We start from the raw sequence: 17,160 nt of genomic DNA on the forward strand, positions 1-17,160 counted from the left end.
GAATTTCCTGGCTCTTGAATGAAGACACCACAGGATTTTCACTGCTCAGGTGTTACTGGATGCAATGCTACTTCGGGAATCAAAATTATCTATTTCGCTTGCCTGTGGAGCTGGATCATTGCCTTTGGCAGTAACCCCAGACTCCTGCAAATGATGAAGACATCCCTCCATGCCTACATAGAAATAGCGCCAACATGGATGCCATTAGAAATATTCAACTGAGTATATGCTGAGAAAATTGTGTCATCCATACCTTGCATGAAGAGGGAGGACTGAGAACACCAGTATAAGTTGAAGCCAGTTCCCTTGAATGAGAATTACTGAGTTATATAAAATCTCTTCAAGGACACCAATACAGTATTTTCGGGGGCTCTTTTTTCTTCCAACACACTGTTTATACACTTGTGCTTCCTGCCTGACTTTGGCAATGAGAAAATAATCACTCCACTCTATGCCTGCCTTCAAAGATTCTTTAAATAATTAGAAGAGAGATAAATTATGTGCAAGAATCTCAATACTCATCCTGGAGCATTTGTATAAATAATAAATTTGATAAGCTTTATATTCATTTTCTTCCTAATGCCTATTGGAGAGTAAATTCCATTTCAGATTCCCATTTTGTAAATAACAAAACCCAAAGGCAAGAGATGGGTAACAGGATAGTCAAAATCTTCTATAGATTTATTGGTCCCATCATCCTCTATTATTCTTAGGAAATGCGTCCTTATGTTTGAGTTCTTTACCAGGAAACATTGGTTCCATACGTAGCTTATGACATTCTTTTGGTCCTAGGCATAGATACTCTGCATGCCATTATCCTATGTTTAGGTTAAAAATAATAGAAAAAATATTCTCCCATTGTCAGGTAAACATTATGTATCTAATTAGTTGTCTCCAGCGGTCGTATAACTTCAAAGTTAAAACTGCATAGTTACATTCTTTATTGGCACCTGTGAGCTGCCCCCTCCTTCTCCCACAAAACAGACTTATTCCAGAAGGGGTAGACAGTAAGCACTCCCCCAACACTACCATCCATGGAAATTATCATAAATAAACAAATGCCTGAATATATCCATTTCTATCACCAGTAGGCAGCATTCCAGGCCAGGCATGTTGATCCTGGGTTTCTGTTCCATTGATAAAAGGGGATATGGCATTTTTGTTCCAGCCCAGAGCCATCCAATGTGCTCTTGTAAGGCAAGTTTCCATGTTGAGTGAATAAGGATCATTGTTTCCTACATAATGAGCCTCCCTCTCCTTTGGCTCTCAGTGAAAGGCTGCCACCACACTGGCTAAGAAATAGTCCTGTTTAACTGCCAAGTGTCTGCCGAACACAGTGTGGTAATGGGAATGATTTTCTTATCCATCATTACATGACTGGCACGTGAATAATTTTGCCCACCAGGTCATCATGTCACATCATCCATGGTAACCAGGCTCGATCAAATGTAAAAACTACACTGCTCCCACAAAATGATCACTTTTACAAGAAAAATAAGGAAATGTCTTCATTTCTATTCCCCTCCACTTCTATAGTGAAGATACTAGTTTTAGAGATGAATGGATAAGAAAAGCCAATAAGGTACATTGACTGAATTCATATCATAATCTAAGATATATATGTTTCCAAGTTTCACACCTGCTTTATACCTGTTTCTGGCTAGCATAGCCAAACTAAAGGCCTAGACATTATTACTAGATTCAGTTCACTAATATTTATTGCTCTAAATCCAATCGAAATTAGCATGTCAGCCCTGTATCAAAGCAGAAGACAGCAGTATTTATGATTATTAGTACAATATTGAATCATCCTGAACCAATTACTGATCCAATTACTGTGTCATTATTATCTTCTGAATAGGGCTTGATTTGTCTGTGATAAATATGATGCAATTAAACCACCTTTTTACATAATAAAACACTGCAGGTGTTTATTCTTAAGAGTTCACAGATACCAACAACCAATAGATTTAATTAAAAAAATCCTTGATATAAGTGTGAATTTCATTTAATTTTTCTAACTTTAATGTACTTTTAAAGTGTATCTTATTGAAAGATACAATTGTGTAATCTCTTGTCTGGCTATTATTTAGAAACTATACTAACTGTCAGACCAAACAAAAATTAACATATTTGCTTAATATTCTGATTAAAAATGTCACTTACTCAAGGCATATAAACATTAACTGAATTGCTAAAAAAAAGTTTTTAGGAATAGATACATTACAAAAAGAGACTGAGAATATCAGCAATTGTTTGTATGCAAGTTTAAAGTTAGTTTTTTCACTACATATTTAAATATGCTATTATTTGAATAACCCATACTTCAAAAAATCTGAACGTTAATAACTCTAAAAATCTTCATTTAAAAGACAAACATCATTAAATATAAAACATTAAACATTAAACTTAATACTAAGTTTAAACACTGTTAAACAACCCAAGAAATTGGAAAACAACCCAAGAAATTTTTGTAGTTCTTGATGTATTTGTGCTCCTCACTCTTTCTGGCCCCAAATTTAAAAGCAACATTTATAATTAGAGGAGTAGAAAGGAATGCCCAATAACAGGGTTACAATTTTTTTTTTGGATTTTACAAAAATATTTTGATGATTATAATAATCAGTTTGATATTATATTTTAAGGCACTATAATTCAAGTTAAGTTGGGGATTCTTTTGTAGAGGTGAACAACATCAATTACCAATTTTCTAAGACTAACATAAATCAAACAAGAATTTCATGACCTTATAAAAATTTTATTAAAAATCATAGATTCAGAGATAAAACTACCTCGACAGGTTCAATTTATTGCCACATGGACTTATTATACTATTTCTATTCTGTAATTCTATTGATATCTTTTGGGGCAAGGCAATTTGATACAAATCTTCATCTACCTATCAGGCTAGTAGCTGTTTAACTAATCTCACTTAGCAATGAAACAGTGGCTGGCCACCAATACCTTTTATAATGTTCTTCTATATGTGGTTATATCATGTGTGTCAGTATTTACTGACTGCATTATTGCAATTAGCCAAGAATTTCAAAGTGGTTGCTAACGTATAGCTTTTATCATACACCTCGCTGTTGGCCTGTCTAGGTAACTATAGAAAGTTTGTTTTGGCCTTAAGGCTATAATTGTACAAATTACAGTTTTTATCCTCTTTCATCTTCTGTCTCTGCTTCTGTCTCTGGTTCTCCTTCTCCCTTTCCCTTCCCCTCTCTTTCCATGAGTTGTTCTAAATAGGAGGGAGTTCCCATTTTTATTGCCAGCATTTCAATAATTGTAGATGTGCTCATGTAGAAATCAATTGATAATTCTGAACACCTACCATCAATATCCAATTTTCTTCATATTTTTCAAAGGCAAGAATAAACTCAAATCCATTCCAAGCAGTTTAACAAAAATGCACTTTTAAAAAATCTACAGTGTATATAGGGGAGGGAGATGAGTCTGTTGTGCCTTGCATAAAGAAGTATTAGAGATTAAAATGAACACTTTCGTTAGTGCAGACTAAAATTTACTTCTGTAACTACAGAAATTCAATATAAGAGTTTGTAAAAAATTGAAAATGGGTACTAAGATTCCAGACAATATTTAATTTAACCTAAGCGTTAAAATAAAAGCAATAACACTGAGGATAAATTAATGAACTACAATTAATTATATTTACAATAAGTGGTTTGGGTTTGAAACCCCTACTCTCTGCACTGATAAAATAAAACCTACATCCTGCAGGAGCTAAAGTAAGTTAAATGAAGATGCTTTTAACAAGGTTATTACTTAAGCAATGACAGGTTTACAGATTTTAGCACCACTGGGTTTTCACAGGAGCTATAGCAAGTGCTAAAATAACACACACCTTCAGGTTCATTAAATTCACCAATGTGATGAAATAACTGATATTTTGCTATATTACTATAGTCCCTCAAAGAACCATCTATAAATAAGATACACTAATAACAACTGTTTGTGCTGGTAAAACAATGAAATAATTCTTCCAAAGTTTATCTGCAAGGGAAAAATAATGTTTAAGCAGCACTGTTGGCAATATCTAGTAGTTTTGATTTCTTTGGAGTCTCATATTTATTTATTTACCTAAAATAGGTATGTTCTGTAAAAGGTTTTGCCATGAGGCTGCATTCAGAAGGAAACTTGTAAAAAGGTGGTGTATATTAAGAGGAAATCGACTGAATCTCACCCCAAAATATTTACTTTATTGTCTGATGTTTACTAGGATATTTATGGAGGCTGTTTTATTTAAAAGAACTTATAAAATTCCAATAACCACTAGAAAGAGCAGCATCTCTGATAAATCCTTTACCGTAGTCTGTTGTGAGATGAGCCAAAAACATAAATAGTGGGTTTCTAATAAATCAACGGAGGCTGGCCTTTGGAGACCTAGAAAACATATGGACAGTAATAGAGTATCTCAGGTTGTCTCATGAGTGATTCCATCTGGATGAAGTCTTGGTGTTATTCACAGCCTACTTCTCCCCTAAAACACCTTCCATCTTATCCACAGCCTCCATCTCAAATGTCAGACCACCTGGGATATGCAGCTGTCAGGCTGAAAGGGGAGCTGCCTGGGACTGGTCCCGGACTGCTCATCAAGGAGGTACTGTCACTAGGCAGCAGGCAATCCTAGGTGCACAGGGCATGACAGCCACCACCAAAAGCCGGAGACACGCCTGGCTCAGGATGGGAGCTTTTAAGGGAAAAACAAAGAACTTAGCTGAAACCATGCATATTTCTACTATAGAGCTGGGTCTGATGTGGTATTCTTTCCTTCAAGATATTTTCTTCTTTCTTGTCAATATTCCTGTGGAGATCAATATATTTTGACTATGAAGAAATCAAATTATAGAATATTCGCAAGTGTATTTCTTCGTCCTTCATATCATTTTCAAGGGTTGTTTTTTGCCATATACTCTTGTATTGATATTCATATTTTCTCTTATTATTATTTGTTAAAGATTTATTTATTTGACAGAGAGAGAGAGAGCACGCACACCCAGGGAGGGGAGGGTCAGAGGGAGAGGGAAAGAGAGTCGTAGGCAGACTCCAGGTGCTGAGCATGGAGCCCTTTGTGGGGCTGGATCTCACGACCCTGAGATCAGGACCCTAGGATCATGACCTGAGCTGAAAACTGAGTCGGTGCCTTAACCGACTACACCACCCAGGTGCCCCTTCATATTTCCTATTATTAAACAAATTTAGCTTGATCAATACATGTACTCTGAGAGAACCGTTTCTTTACCATAACCACGCTTGCTAGTTTCTCCTCTCTTCTCCTGTGCCTCTTTACCCCCTCCGTGTCGGCTTTGACAATTTGGGAGCGAGAGCTTACAGAGAGCATTTCAGTTTGCGAAGTGACAAATAAGAATCGAATCAATTTACTATTTAGTGTTCCCTCCTTCCCTTTCGTGAACTCTCCCTTTCAGAAAGTAGCAAACAGAATTCCTATGGCAATGTCAATCAGTGGCGCTTTCTCCATAAGGCTAGATTATGTGACTGTGATTCTGACTTTTTGGGAGAAGAGTACTGAGGTTCTCTTCACCCCACTGAAAACAGTCCTGATTAATCGCTAATGATGGGTTCTACAAGATGACAAACGCCACATCTAGCTTATTTGCTTATATGCCTAAGTTTTAGCCATCATTCTTGACACTCTAAAATATGTATCTGATGAATGACTGAATTTGTATTTTCTTTTTTTTTGTTGTTGTTGTTTTTTAAAGATTTTATTTATTTATTTGACCGAGAGAGGGAACACAAGCAGGGGGAGTGGGAGAGGGAGAAGCAGGCTCCACGCTGAGCAGGGAGCCTGATGTGGGGCTCGATCCCAGGACTCTGGGATCATGACCTGAGCCGAAGGCAGACGCTTAACTGACTGAGCCACCCAGGCGCCCGAATTTGTATTTTCTGATTTTACTATGGAAGAGCAATTGTCTTCATGAATCATCAAGATCCAATGTGAACTTTTATTTGCTTTAAAATTTCTCTTTCCTAATTTCTTTCCCATACACAGTTACTGCAATCCTTTTGCTCCCTGTAAATGTCACGCTGTGCTTAGTTATTATTGTTGCTTCCTTTGTCTAGCCCCTTATCTACTCTATCTGGTTTTAAGATAGGCTCTACCAGTTAAATAAGTTATTTGCTGGTTGATTGGCTTTATGAAAAATAAGTCACATTTTTTTCAGGGGGGCAGCATAGCATAAAGGGTTAAAGGCATGGCTTCTGGAGTCAGGGGGGATGAGTTTCAAAGACAGCCCCGCAACAAAGAGTGGCACTGCAGGGTGTGCTTAGGTTGTCCCCAGTAAGGACATGACATGACCTGCCTTTTTGGGTGGTAGAAGAACTCGTTGTGACAAGGGTTGAAGCACATGTCACATAGTTCAGTGTTACCATTCCATGGTATTTACTCTACACTTTGACTTGAACTCTAAGTTAGATATTACTGTCCTCATTTTATTCTTAGAAAACTAAGCCATGAGAGAGTTAAGTAATTTGCCTAAAATCACATTAATGGTGCAGTGGGGTCTAGGTCAAGATTAATCTGACCCTAATGTCTTTATTTTTTCTGCAAGTTGCTCAGGGGGCAACCTCCATGCCTCTTTTTTAGTTTACACTCCTTATACGTAAATAGTCAGGAAGGCTACTGGCTCTTCCTTCAAAACAGGTCTAGAATCTGACCACCTGTCTCTACCTTCCTCTGCTACTACTACCCTGGTTTAGCCTCCATCATCTCTTACTTGGGATTCTCTATTGGCCTCTTAACAAGTCTCCCTAGTTCTATCCTTGCCCCTTACCTTGTCTTAACACAGCCACCCAAATAATCTTTGAAAGCTATAAGGCCTATCATGCTGTTCTGCTGAAAATTTCACACTAAAACTTCATTTCATCCATTTTGCTCAGTAAGAACCAATGTCCTTACAATGACCAAAGATGTCACATCAAGGGTTGACAGGTTGGCAACTTCGGCCTGCATGCCAAATCTGCCCACCACATTTTAATACACTGCAAGATTTATTTATTTATTACTTTAGAGGGGGGGGGCAGAGGGAAAGAGAGAATCCTGAAGCAGACTCCCCCACAATTAGCATGGAGCCCAATACAGGGCTCGATCCCAGGACCCTGAGATCATGACCTGAGCTGGGACCAAGAGTCTGCTACCCAACCAACTGAGTCACCCAGGTCCCCCTAGTAGTATATTTTTAAATAATTAAAACAAGTTTTATACTATATAATATGTAAAAGTTATATGAAATTTAACTTTCAGTTTCTATAAATAAAGTTATTTGGATTGTAGCCACTCACATTCATTTATGTTTTGCCTGTGACTGATTTGGCACTCCATACATAGGATTGAACAGTTGCAACAAAGACCATGTGGGTTGCAAAGCCTAAAATACTTACTATTCAGCTCTTTGCAGTAAAGTTTGCTGACCCTGACCGAAAAGATCTGACCCCTATTACCTCTGTAACCTCACACAGTCCTCCCCTATACTGACCGTGCTTTAGCTGAGCTGGCATTCCTGCTTCTGCCCAATGGCCTTGGCGCTAACTCTTTCTTCTTCCTGGAATACCGTTCTCCTAGATTTCTCCTTTGTTAATTTCTTCGACCTCTTTCAGATATCTCCCATTGAATGGGGTGACCTGCACTGAGCACCCCATTTGATATTGTACTGTACACCCTACACTTTGTGGCCTCATTCCTCCCTACCTTGCTCTACTTCTTCTGTACCACAGACCACCTTCTAACGGGCCATGTAGTCCGCTAACTTAGTATGTTTGGGTTTTGTTTCCTGTCTCTTCTTGCTGGACTCTAAGCCCCATGAAGGCAGAGATATTTGTTTTGTCCAGTGATATATCCCAAGTTCCTGAAATATTGACGCAAATGCAATTGCACTCGGTATTTCTTTCTTTTTTTTTTTTTTTTAAAGATTTTATTTATTTATTTCAGAGAGAGAGAATGAGAGAGAGCACATGAGAGGGGGGAGGGGCAGAGGGAGAAGCAGACTCCCTGCCGAGCAGGGAGCCCGATGAGGGACTCGATCCAGGGACTCCAGGATCATGACCTGAGCCGAAGGCAGTCGCTTAACCAACTGAGCCACCCAGGCGCCCGCACTCAGTATTTCTTGACTGTTGAATGTGATATTACCTCTTACTAAACAAAGTACTTCAATATTTGACTTCTGGTACCTCACTAGAGCTGCTATTTTGACTTAATATTTTCTCTCGGGTTCATTACACACAAAAGAAAATGTACTTAATTATGCAGTTAGCTAAGTAAATTGATTATGGTAGTATTAAACACCTTTCTCACTTTACCAAGAAGAAACTCCTCCTTCTACTGCCTTACTCCAAAACACAGTGGAACAACTTTAAATTCTTAAATATGTAAATATTCCTGATAATTAATGCTTGTATAGTTTTGAGTTGGATATACAGTTACTTTAATGTCTTTTATGTAAGAAATAAGATTGTCTCATTGTCTTATATAAGTATTCATAAGGAATAACACTAACAACATTATTTATATATTTTGAATAGTATTAAAGATATTAGATATTATAGACCCTCATATTAGCAAAAAATTTTAAAAAATGATAAATAATGGTTAAATAATGTATGATTGATTTTAAATGAGACTTTATAAAGTACTTAGGGAAAAAGAAAGTTTTTCCAAAATAACATTTCCTTCATTGCCTTCATAAAGCTTTTAAATTTAATTTTGGCCTGAGTTAAGAAAAATTAACTCAGTATGACATGAAATAAGATTTTAAGTGAAAATCTTAGCTTTTTCCTGTAAATTTAATTCAGCTGACTAATTTTCATTGAATGCTGCCTTACATAGTCCGAAATGAACAGAAAATTTACATGTGCCCGTAGTAAAAATGATAATTGCATACAGAAACATGTTTTATGTAAGAACATGAACAATTTCTTTCCACAAAGAATCCTTAGATGGAAAACACAATATATTAATTCAATTATTTGCCAAAATGTTAAAAGCAGAAAATATAGCTATGGCATTCTACCAAGTATAAAGCCACTTTAACCTTCTATCTGCCCATATGTAATAGAATAAGATTTGATATTCAAAATGATAACTGAGAAACTTTAAAATCCTACAAGACCATTTGAATCATCTCATTACACTATTTTTACTACCTTAGTCAATTTCCTTTCTTTCATTTGAAAGTTAGCCATCTACTTTAGAATAAATAAAAGTGTTTTAGACAGAATGTCTACTAATATGAGCAAGATAGAAGATATGTCATATTACACTGATCTTATCAAACATTTACCACTTGTTTATGGATTGGTAATAATCTATTCCTGCTGCCATTCAAATGGTCCACTATGAATGATTGAATTACTTTCAAATAATTGATTGGCACCTCACATCCAGGTGTGATAAAAATGGGCACTAGGGGAGGAGAGCAACACATCTGGAAAACTGGATAGTTATTAGATTCTTGAAGAAATGGGCCCAGATAGCTCGATACTGGAGTTAGTGTGCATTTTACTCCTGTCATAATTTGAGTTGACATGATATGCTGTCCTAGGTCATTGGCTTTCTAGTCGATGCTGAAAATCTGTGACCTGGAGTTTATTTCAGTTTATGAACAGGTTTTTGCAAGTCCCCTAGCTTTGAAGAAAGCAAACTTCCCCCCAAAATTGGAAAACTCATTTACTCAGGGCATAAAGATTCTAAAGGCAGGTTTCAAGAGAATAGGTGTTGAAAAACAATTCTTATGAAAATAAGTAAAGAAAAATCCAGGAAAATGTTGATCTTGTTTAGTGGTTCAAAAGGTATTTTTATATGGATGATGTAGAAAAGACCATGACTTTATATCTATAGGATACAGTAAAAAGCTGTAGCACGGCACACATATGGGAAATTACTCAGTTCTAGTAGTAGAACTTCATGAATACTCATTATTGGCCAAGAGAGATAAAACACTGAAAACTGGCACTGGTTTGGGGAAACTGAGTCATAGAATAGACAATGGGAAATGCAAACTGTGGCATGAAAGAATGAATGAGGCAGGAGACCCTGTGGACACTTATCCTCAAAGCCTTATACATGGAGAAGGGTCTCAACTTTGGAAAGCTCAGGAAATCTATGTAGAGTCACAAGGGGAAGAACCAGAAAACCTACCCAGTTTTGCCGTTATTACAAATTAAAGAGATTCTCTATGGCAGATAGAAGCCTGTGATGCTTGAGGGAGGGTAACCAGGTCACATATATATGAAACCAGTGGCTACCACCAACTTCAACTTCTTCAAAATATACTCAGCCATAAAATATACCTTTTAATGTTTTAAAACAACTACCCTTTATACTTCTGTTCTTTAAATTTTTTGTGGCTTTTATAGTAGATTTGTAAGGAAATTTGCTTAGTACCAGAGTTCTATTAAAATTGAGATTGTACTGTTAACAAAGGTCTTCTTTGGGACTGGGCGTCTTGGGGGATGGATCTCCAAAAATGTCATTTTTACGTAAAACACTGAAATAGCTTAGCTTTGGAGTGTGTGATCGAGTTGAAGAGTTTGAAATTGTTTTTCTTGAATATTTCTGTGCCTCTTTATCCCATTCTCCTCAATGTTGTGTGTGTAGTATTTCCTAGAAAAATAAATTCATCTAGTTTTCTAAGCTACAACTTGCTTTTGGACACTGGTTTCCTTCCAAGTCAATGAGGTGGATGTCCATTTTCCACACCTTCTCAGTATACACTGGGGTATTTCTTTCTCCTGCCATTCTCCACCTCAGCTGAAGGGTGTCCTTGAGACACCTTTGAAGCAGGCTAGGAGGAAAGGAACTGCAGCAAACAGGTAGTTACTCCACAAATTATTTTTGTAATCTCTGGTGAAAAGAGTGATTCTGGAGCATGGGGAATTACCTTAAAGACTAGGTAGTTTGTGGGAGCTATTGACCACAATCCTTACTATCTCCAAATAGATTCCGGGGAACTAATTTCTTTGGGAAGGAAAAAATCCATTAGTATTTCTTTAAATGTTTCATTTGTTTGTTTGTTTATCTGTTTCCAGGAAATACAATTTAATGTCCAATGTAAAATATTTCATCCCTGAACTCCTAATTTTTTGCTTTGCTTTTCAGTGTGGTGTCATTTCCTTCTATTTGGGAGAATTCCATAATAACTCGGTCACCCCTCCTGAGAGGCATCCATCCTGGTATGCTTGCACCAGTTCATTTCAGTGTCAGCTGGTCCTAACGCATATGTAGAAGAATGTAAATAATAGGATGATATAAATGGTGTATAGTGGAAAAAAGTCAAGATAAATTCAGGGAACACACTTAAGCAACACTTCAGAAGTTTCAAAAAATATCAGTAATGAGTTATTGTCAAAGTCACCATGTAGCTATTTGTTTTTTGATGACCTCTTAGTACTCTGTTGTCCTAAATTTCTATTTTACTGAAGCTCCACACTCCCGTGAGCTTTCTTGACATGTTTTATCTGCTCTATTTTCCTACCTATTCTAATTTGCTTCCAAATACATTTTGGCATTTTTCAAGTTAAAAATATCCTTACCTTCTACGTTTTTATTATAGATATTTTGTTCAATTATATTGTAATTAATGCCTTCATTTAGTGTTCTCTCAGTTGCTATTGCTACCTAATTATAGATGATATAGAATGTTGTTTGCTTTTGTATTAAAAAGTAGAAGTTAGTCCAGGGAAAGCACATCCTTGCATTGAGATAGTCAGCCCTAAGTATGTATTTGCATTTTGAAAAACAAAAATGGATTACTAACAGTAAGTATGTGAGAGACAAACACACACACACACACACACACACTTAGGAATAGAGTGGATCCATATCTCTAGGATAACATTTATATTTGAGAAGCCTTTTGGAAATGTTTTGAAAACATCTTCTTTAGAACTAGTTTGCCTTTATTCTGTCAATGCCACATACTGGATATGATAGAGTGTCATATCAAATTTATATCCAGCTCCTCAGGTATTGAAAATTCAGAACTCTACCTGACAAGCCCAAATTAGTTATACTGAGAAAGAACTTGAAACCAAAACTTAACAATGGATTTCATATTCTCTGACTTTGGTAGGTTTGATTTTTTCTAATACACTCAAATAATAAAACATTAGAAAGATAACAATGTACATATTATGTACAATATAGCATAGTGTTTAAATAATGCATGTAAAGTTTTTAATATCATGTTTGGCCCACAAAAGGTGTTCAATAAATGGTGGTAATGGTGTGCTAATAGTGATTGTGATTGATTATGATGATGATGATTAGTTCATGGAATCAGATTTTAATTCATGGGGAACTGATAGTTAAAATAATTTATAGTAATAAAATATCAATAACTAGTATATAAGCAGAATAAATATAAGAGATATGAAAGACTTGGATCTATAAGCTTATTATATGCTGCAACAGACATTTTATTTTCATTTTATTTATGCTAGAGATCAACCGCAAGAGAAAGTTATGATCATCCATATAGCAAGTTACCAGTCCTTAGGTGAAAATATAAGACCTGTGGGTTAACTTTCTGATCTGACTTTAAAAATCCATTAAATTAGCTCAAGTAATTCTAACACTTCAGGTGGTAAAATAGCTACAATCTTATATATCTCTACAATCTTATTTGTTTGAAAGGGCATTACATAGATAACTAATATCAGGGCCATGTCTACATAGAGCCAAACCATTTGAGGAACAGGGAAAAGAAAGGTGGCCATCTCTGGGTGTTTGGTCTTCATGAATGATCCCATGTATTCAGATAGTTAGAGACTGTAATGGGATTGATACAATATATGGACAACTGCAAACATTCCTCTCTTTACATAGAAATATTTGGATATTTTTCATAGCTTATCCAAAATACCAGTGGTATAATGTAACGTGTCAAAGCCATATTTTGCTCTTGGTATGGTCCATGTGTTCACTTGCCTGGCATGATGGTGACTTTAGTTTTTGAGATATATGCGTGCCCAAACCTCCAACTATGTCAGCAGAGTGGACTTGTAATTCCACTCTGGCAGCCTAACTCACTGTAAACCCATGAAAACCAGGCACAAAGATTTGCAGAGAATGACAGCAAGGATGGAACACCACACAAATTCATGCTGCACCTGTTATCAAAAATAAAGTTGCCTGTCTTTGCATCTTTCAATACGGCACCTTTCGCTGATAAATTTGTTGATCATTTTTTTTAAAGGAAGAACTAAACAAACAGGGAAATAAGGTGCTTGCAACACCCCCTGTTGAAAGATGCATTACTTACTCTGCTTGAATGGATTTATATTGGATAAATCTAGTACAAAGTGAAAACCCTATTTTCAGCTGAGACTTAAAGATGTTTTACTAAAACATGCTTAAGCAAATGAATTTGACGCCTCACAAGGAAGATACACACAGAGCTATCTTTGTAGAAGTTCAATAAATTGTGTATCGGCAGCTGAAGAAAGATGTTCTCTTTCTGATTTGCACTCATGGATTTGCATTGACTTCATTTAAAATTCACGGTATGCATAGTGGAAATGGTTAAATATGACTTTGGCTGATACCTAACAAGGGGAAGTAACTTTTTCTTTCCTGCTCAGTAGTTAGCCATGCTGCTGAAACTCCACGGGCTCACTCAGAAACCATACTTTTAACAGAAGATCCCTTCGTCATGTAAGTCAGTGAAAGACAGTGGAACGGGCCCCTTCAGCTGGCATCTCTCCACCTCACAGGATCCCCAAAGCTTTCAAATCCACCTCAAGCCCAGGCAGTGGCAAAGAGAGAGGAATTGAAGAAGCAAAAATAAATATTAAAGTACATAAGAATCAAATAGTACCTATTTAAATAGCAATTATGCAGTTGAAAACAAGATTATCACACCTGTACAAGAAAAGGCATGCAAGCCAAAAACATCTGCTTGGATCCACCTGCCAGGCACCTGTTTTGCTGTTTCAATGCCATTTGATTGCTGGAGATGTAGAGGCTCTTGTGAGGTAATGAGTGATTTTACATTATGCATGATTGAAAACAGGTGTTCTAATGCTGTACAATTCTATGCATGAATAATTCAGTTTGTTTAGAGCAAGATCTTTAAAAGAAGTACTGCATGGGCTTTATTATTTCTATAAACATGAAGGTTATTTTTTTTAATGTACAACGATTGTTCCTTTTCAGTCAGCTTGTTTATGGCAATTTTTGTGTAATTTTATGGATGAGGAATAATATCTTGAAAGGTAAAATTGATCATACTTAAAACATGTAAGAAGTAAAATTGAAAGGTCTGTTAGCAAGAGGAAAAACGGTATTAAAATTCAATGTTCTAAGTGAAAATGCCTGATTATTTCCTTCCTGCTTTGCCTGCTTTCTGATGGTAACAAAACATTCGTCTGAGAGCTATAATTAAGGAGGGGTGAACTATTTGGGAAAATAGAGAAATTGTTTTGTATCTCAGCCCAAACACCAAGCAGAGCCCAGACTTCCTTAAAGATAGAACTGATGTTAGCAGGCTTTCTTTTCTACTTACATATCATGAGTTCACACCCTCTTGTAACCCGCTGTAGGGTACCACTGAGAGAGACAACCTCTTTTGCTCCAATTCCCACTTCAAGTTTTGTCTACCCTGGTCTTCTGGAGTCAGAAGTGTTATTATCAGAATGTTGGTTTCAAATAGCAAGTAAAATCCCTAAACTCCCTATGTTAAGATTTAGAACCTCACCAAGAAGATATGAGACTTGTTCTCTTAGAGACCGGAGACACTATGGTGTCTCAACCACATATCATGAAATACTTAAAATTTCTGAGGTGTGAGAGAAAACATATTTGCTTCAATTAATACTATCTAAGTAATGGCAAGACAAAGGAGACAGAATTATAGTCATAATCACATCGCTGTTAGTAATTTACATTTGTTGAGTGTTTTGTACCATATAAACCATACTATAAGAGAGTTATTGACACATAATAATTCCTTCCTAAAATATACCACCTCAGCAAGTAGTCAGCTTTGAGCTTTGAGGTTTGGCTCCCTTCCCTCATTTTAAGAGCTGTGGGGAGCTTCGCAGGGGAATCTATTATTAAAAAGCTTTTCTGTTAGAAGTAAATTGTAAGACAGGTCCTTCATGTTGGGAGCAACACTGGGAAAGTCACAAAGAAAAATAGAAGATTTGGTATGAAGGAGAACATTTTCATTGCTACTGACACAGTGAATTGACCTTATTCCCTCCCATGGGGATAAGGTTGGAGAGCAGGCCTTTACGAGTATTCACCAAGTATAAGCATTGGCCTCATAAACTTAGAGAATTGATGCCAGGAAGGGCTTCAGGAATCTGGGCTAAAGGATATAAGTAAGCAGAAGATAGAAATGTTTGTCTGGCAATTCGGAGCTAGCATAAAATGACCTTTTTTCTCTAAAAGTTAAGATAGCAAAGCTTTCTTTCCGATTCTGCTAAATACTTATATAAAATGCTTTTTTTTTTTTTACTATACATCTCAATGCTGATGGACATCTAAAATTTTAAATTGAATCATGAAACTGCAATTTTTGTTGGTCAAAGCCGGTTGAATATTAGATATTTCATATGGTTCAGTCCATCTGGGCTAAGGGTCCCTCGGTCAGTGGCATTCCATCTTCGTGAATACAATAAACCATAACTTTCATTGCATGAAATGCGTAACTAGTAAAAAAAAAAAAAAAAAGCACACTCTCTGATAGACAGCAACCACTTTATGAGAAGGCCTTGCAGCCATGGTAGAAGTTGGTGCCCCACCTCATACCAAGAGGTGGAGTTTACTCTCCTTGTGAATCAGCTCCTCTTAATGACCGCCTGACCTCTGACTGAGGCAGAACTTTGCGGCTTCTGCTGTGTCTCCTGGAATGATAACTGTTAGGACTCTTTCTCCAAGAATCCAGCCACCATGCTTGAGGATCTACATAGTGGGATCATGTGTAGGGTAGGCACCCTGGTCAACAGCCTTATCCATGCTCTCAACCAATTGCCAACATCAGTTGTAGCTATGAGGGAGCCAAATTGGCTGTCCTGCCCAAATGAGCCTCAAAGGCCTCCAGCCCAAGCCACCACCTGACTGCAAATGCTTAATTGATTGAATAGGCTGCAGACACTTTATTGATTGACCATAGCTGCAGATGCTTTGACACTCCTCCATGGAGAGTGGGGCCCATTTCCCCTCTTTGTAAAGTTAGGTAGCCTTGGACTGCTTTGACCATTAAGATAAGGTAAAAGTTCCCAGCCTACATTAAAGAGGAATGTTAGTTTCTGCTCTTTTCTCTGGGAATACTTGCTCTTAAAAGTCAGCTTCAATGTTAGAAATGAGACTCTTCAACCCACTGTGCGGTGAAAAGCCTAAGCTACGTTGGGAGGCTCTGGATCATGAGACACGGTCAGGTGCACTGAGGCAACAGATATGTGAAGGAAGAAGCCATGCTGAAAGTAGATTCATTAGCCCATGCTGCTCCCTATGACGCCACACGGATCAGAGATGAACCCAGCCAAGCCCTTTCCATGTTCCAGACCCATCGATTTGTGAGTAAAATAAAATGGTTATTTTAAGCTGCTAAGTTATGTGGAAATTTTCTGTGAAGCAATAGATAACCAAACTTGCTTTATGAAATAATATGCATTCAGTCCTAAGCAGGTATGTGGATTTTGAGAAAATTACTTAACCTCCCAGCCTCAATTTCACATTTCACATCTCAAAAATAGAGTACTGATATCATCTGCTTCCAAGGATTGTTTTGAGAAGGAAAATGTGAAGTTTACAGAACTATGCCTAATACATATAATCCCCTAAACTTTGTGAGCCATTATAATTATTTATTATCCAGGGCTTTACAAAGAAATAAAATGTGTAGGAAGATTCTTTTGTTGTTGTTGTTTTGACAACTGAGCTGTTGTTTTATTTATTTTATTTTCATTTAATTTAAATTTTATTAGTTAACATAGAGTGCAATATTGGTTTCTGGAGTAGAATTCAGTGATTCATCACTTACAAATAACACCCAGTGCTGATCTCAAGTGCCCTCCTTAATACCCATCACCCATCTAGCCCTCCTTCCTCCAGCAACCCTCAGTTTGTTCTCTGTCATGAAGAGTCTCTTATGGCTTGTTTTCCTCTCTCCTTTTTTT

General features: G+C 36.9%; 1 protein-coding gene and 1 long non-coding RNA gene across 15 annotated transcripts in view; one reads left to right on the forward strand and one right to left on the reverse strand.

Annotated features, from left to right (window-relative positions):
- The window catches only part of LOC123839428 (uncharacterized), a 280,569-nt gene that overhangs the window by 216,467 nt on the left and 46,942 nt on the right, over window positions 1-17,160 (forward strand). For 6 of the 13 annotated variants that reach the window (XM_064586484.1, XM_064586483.1, XM_064586485.1 and 3 more), the window contains one exon: window positions 11,135-13,610. In XM_064586484.1, the coding sequence (XP_064442554.1) occupies window positions 11,135-11,260 (126 nt within the window). In that variant the 3' untranslated portion in view covers window positions 11,261-13,610. The other 7 variants (XM_045868911.2, XM_064586479.1, XM_064586489.1 and 4 more) reach the window with 3 other exon arrangements.
- LOC123839430 (uncharacterized) overlaps window positions 1-17,160 on the reverse strand; it is a 157,852-nt gene that overhangs the window by 41,154 nt on the left and 99,538 nt on the right. The gene's annotated exons all lie outside the window — the stretch shown is intronic.

Source organism: Mirounga angustirostris, unplaced genomic scaffold (assembly GCF_029215605.1).
Source record: "Mirounga angustirostris isolate CCGP_5_RB_7025 unplaced genomic scaffold, mMirAng1.0.hap1 SCAF_3, whole genome shotgun sequence".
In the NCBI taxonomy this organism is placed as follows: domain Eukaryota; kingdom Metazoa; phylum Chordata; class Mammalia; order Carnivora; family Phocidae; genus Mirounga; species Mirounga angustirostris.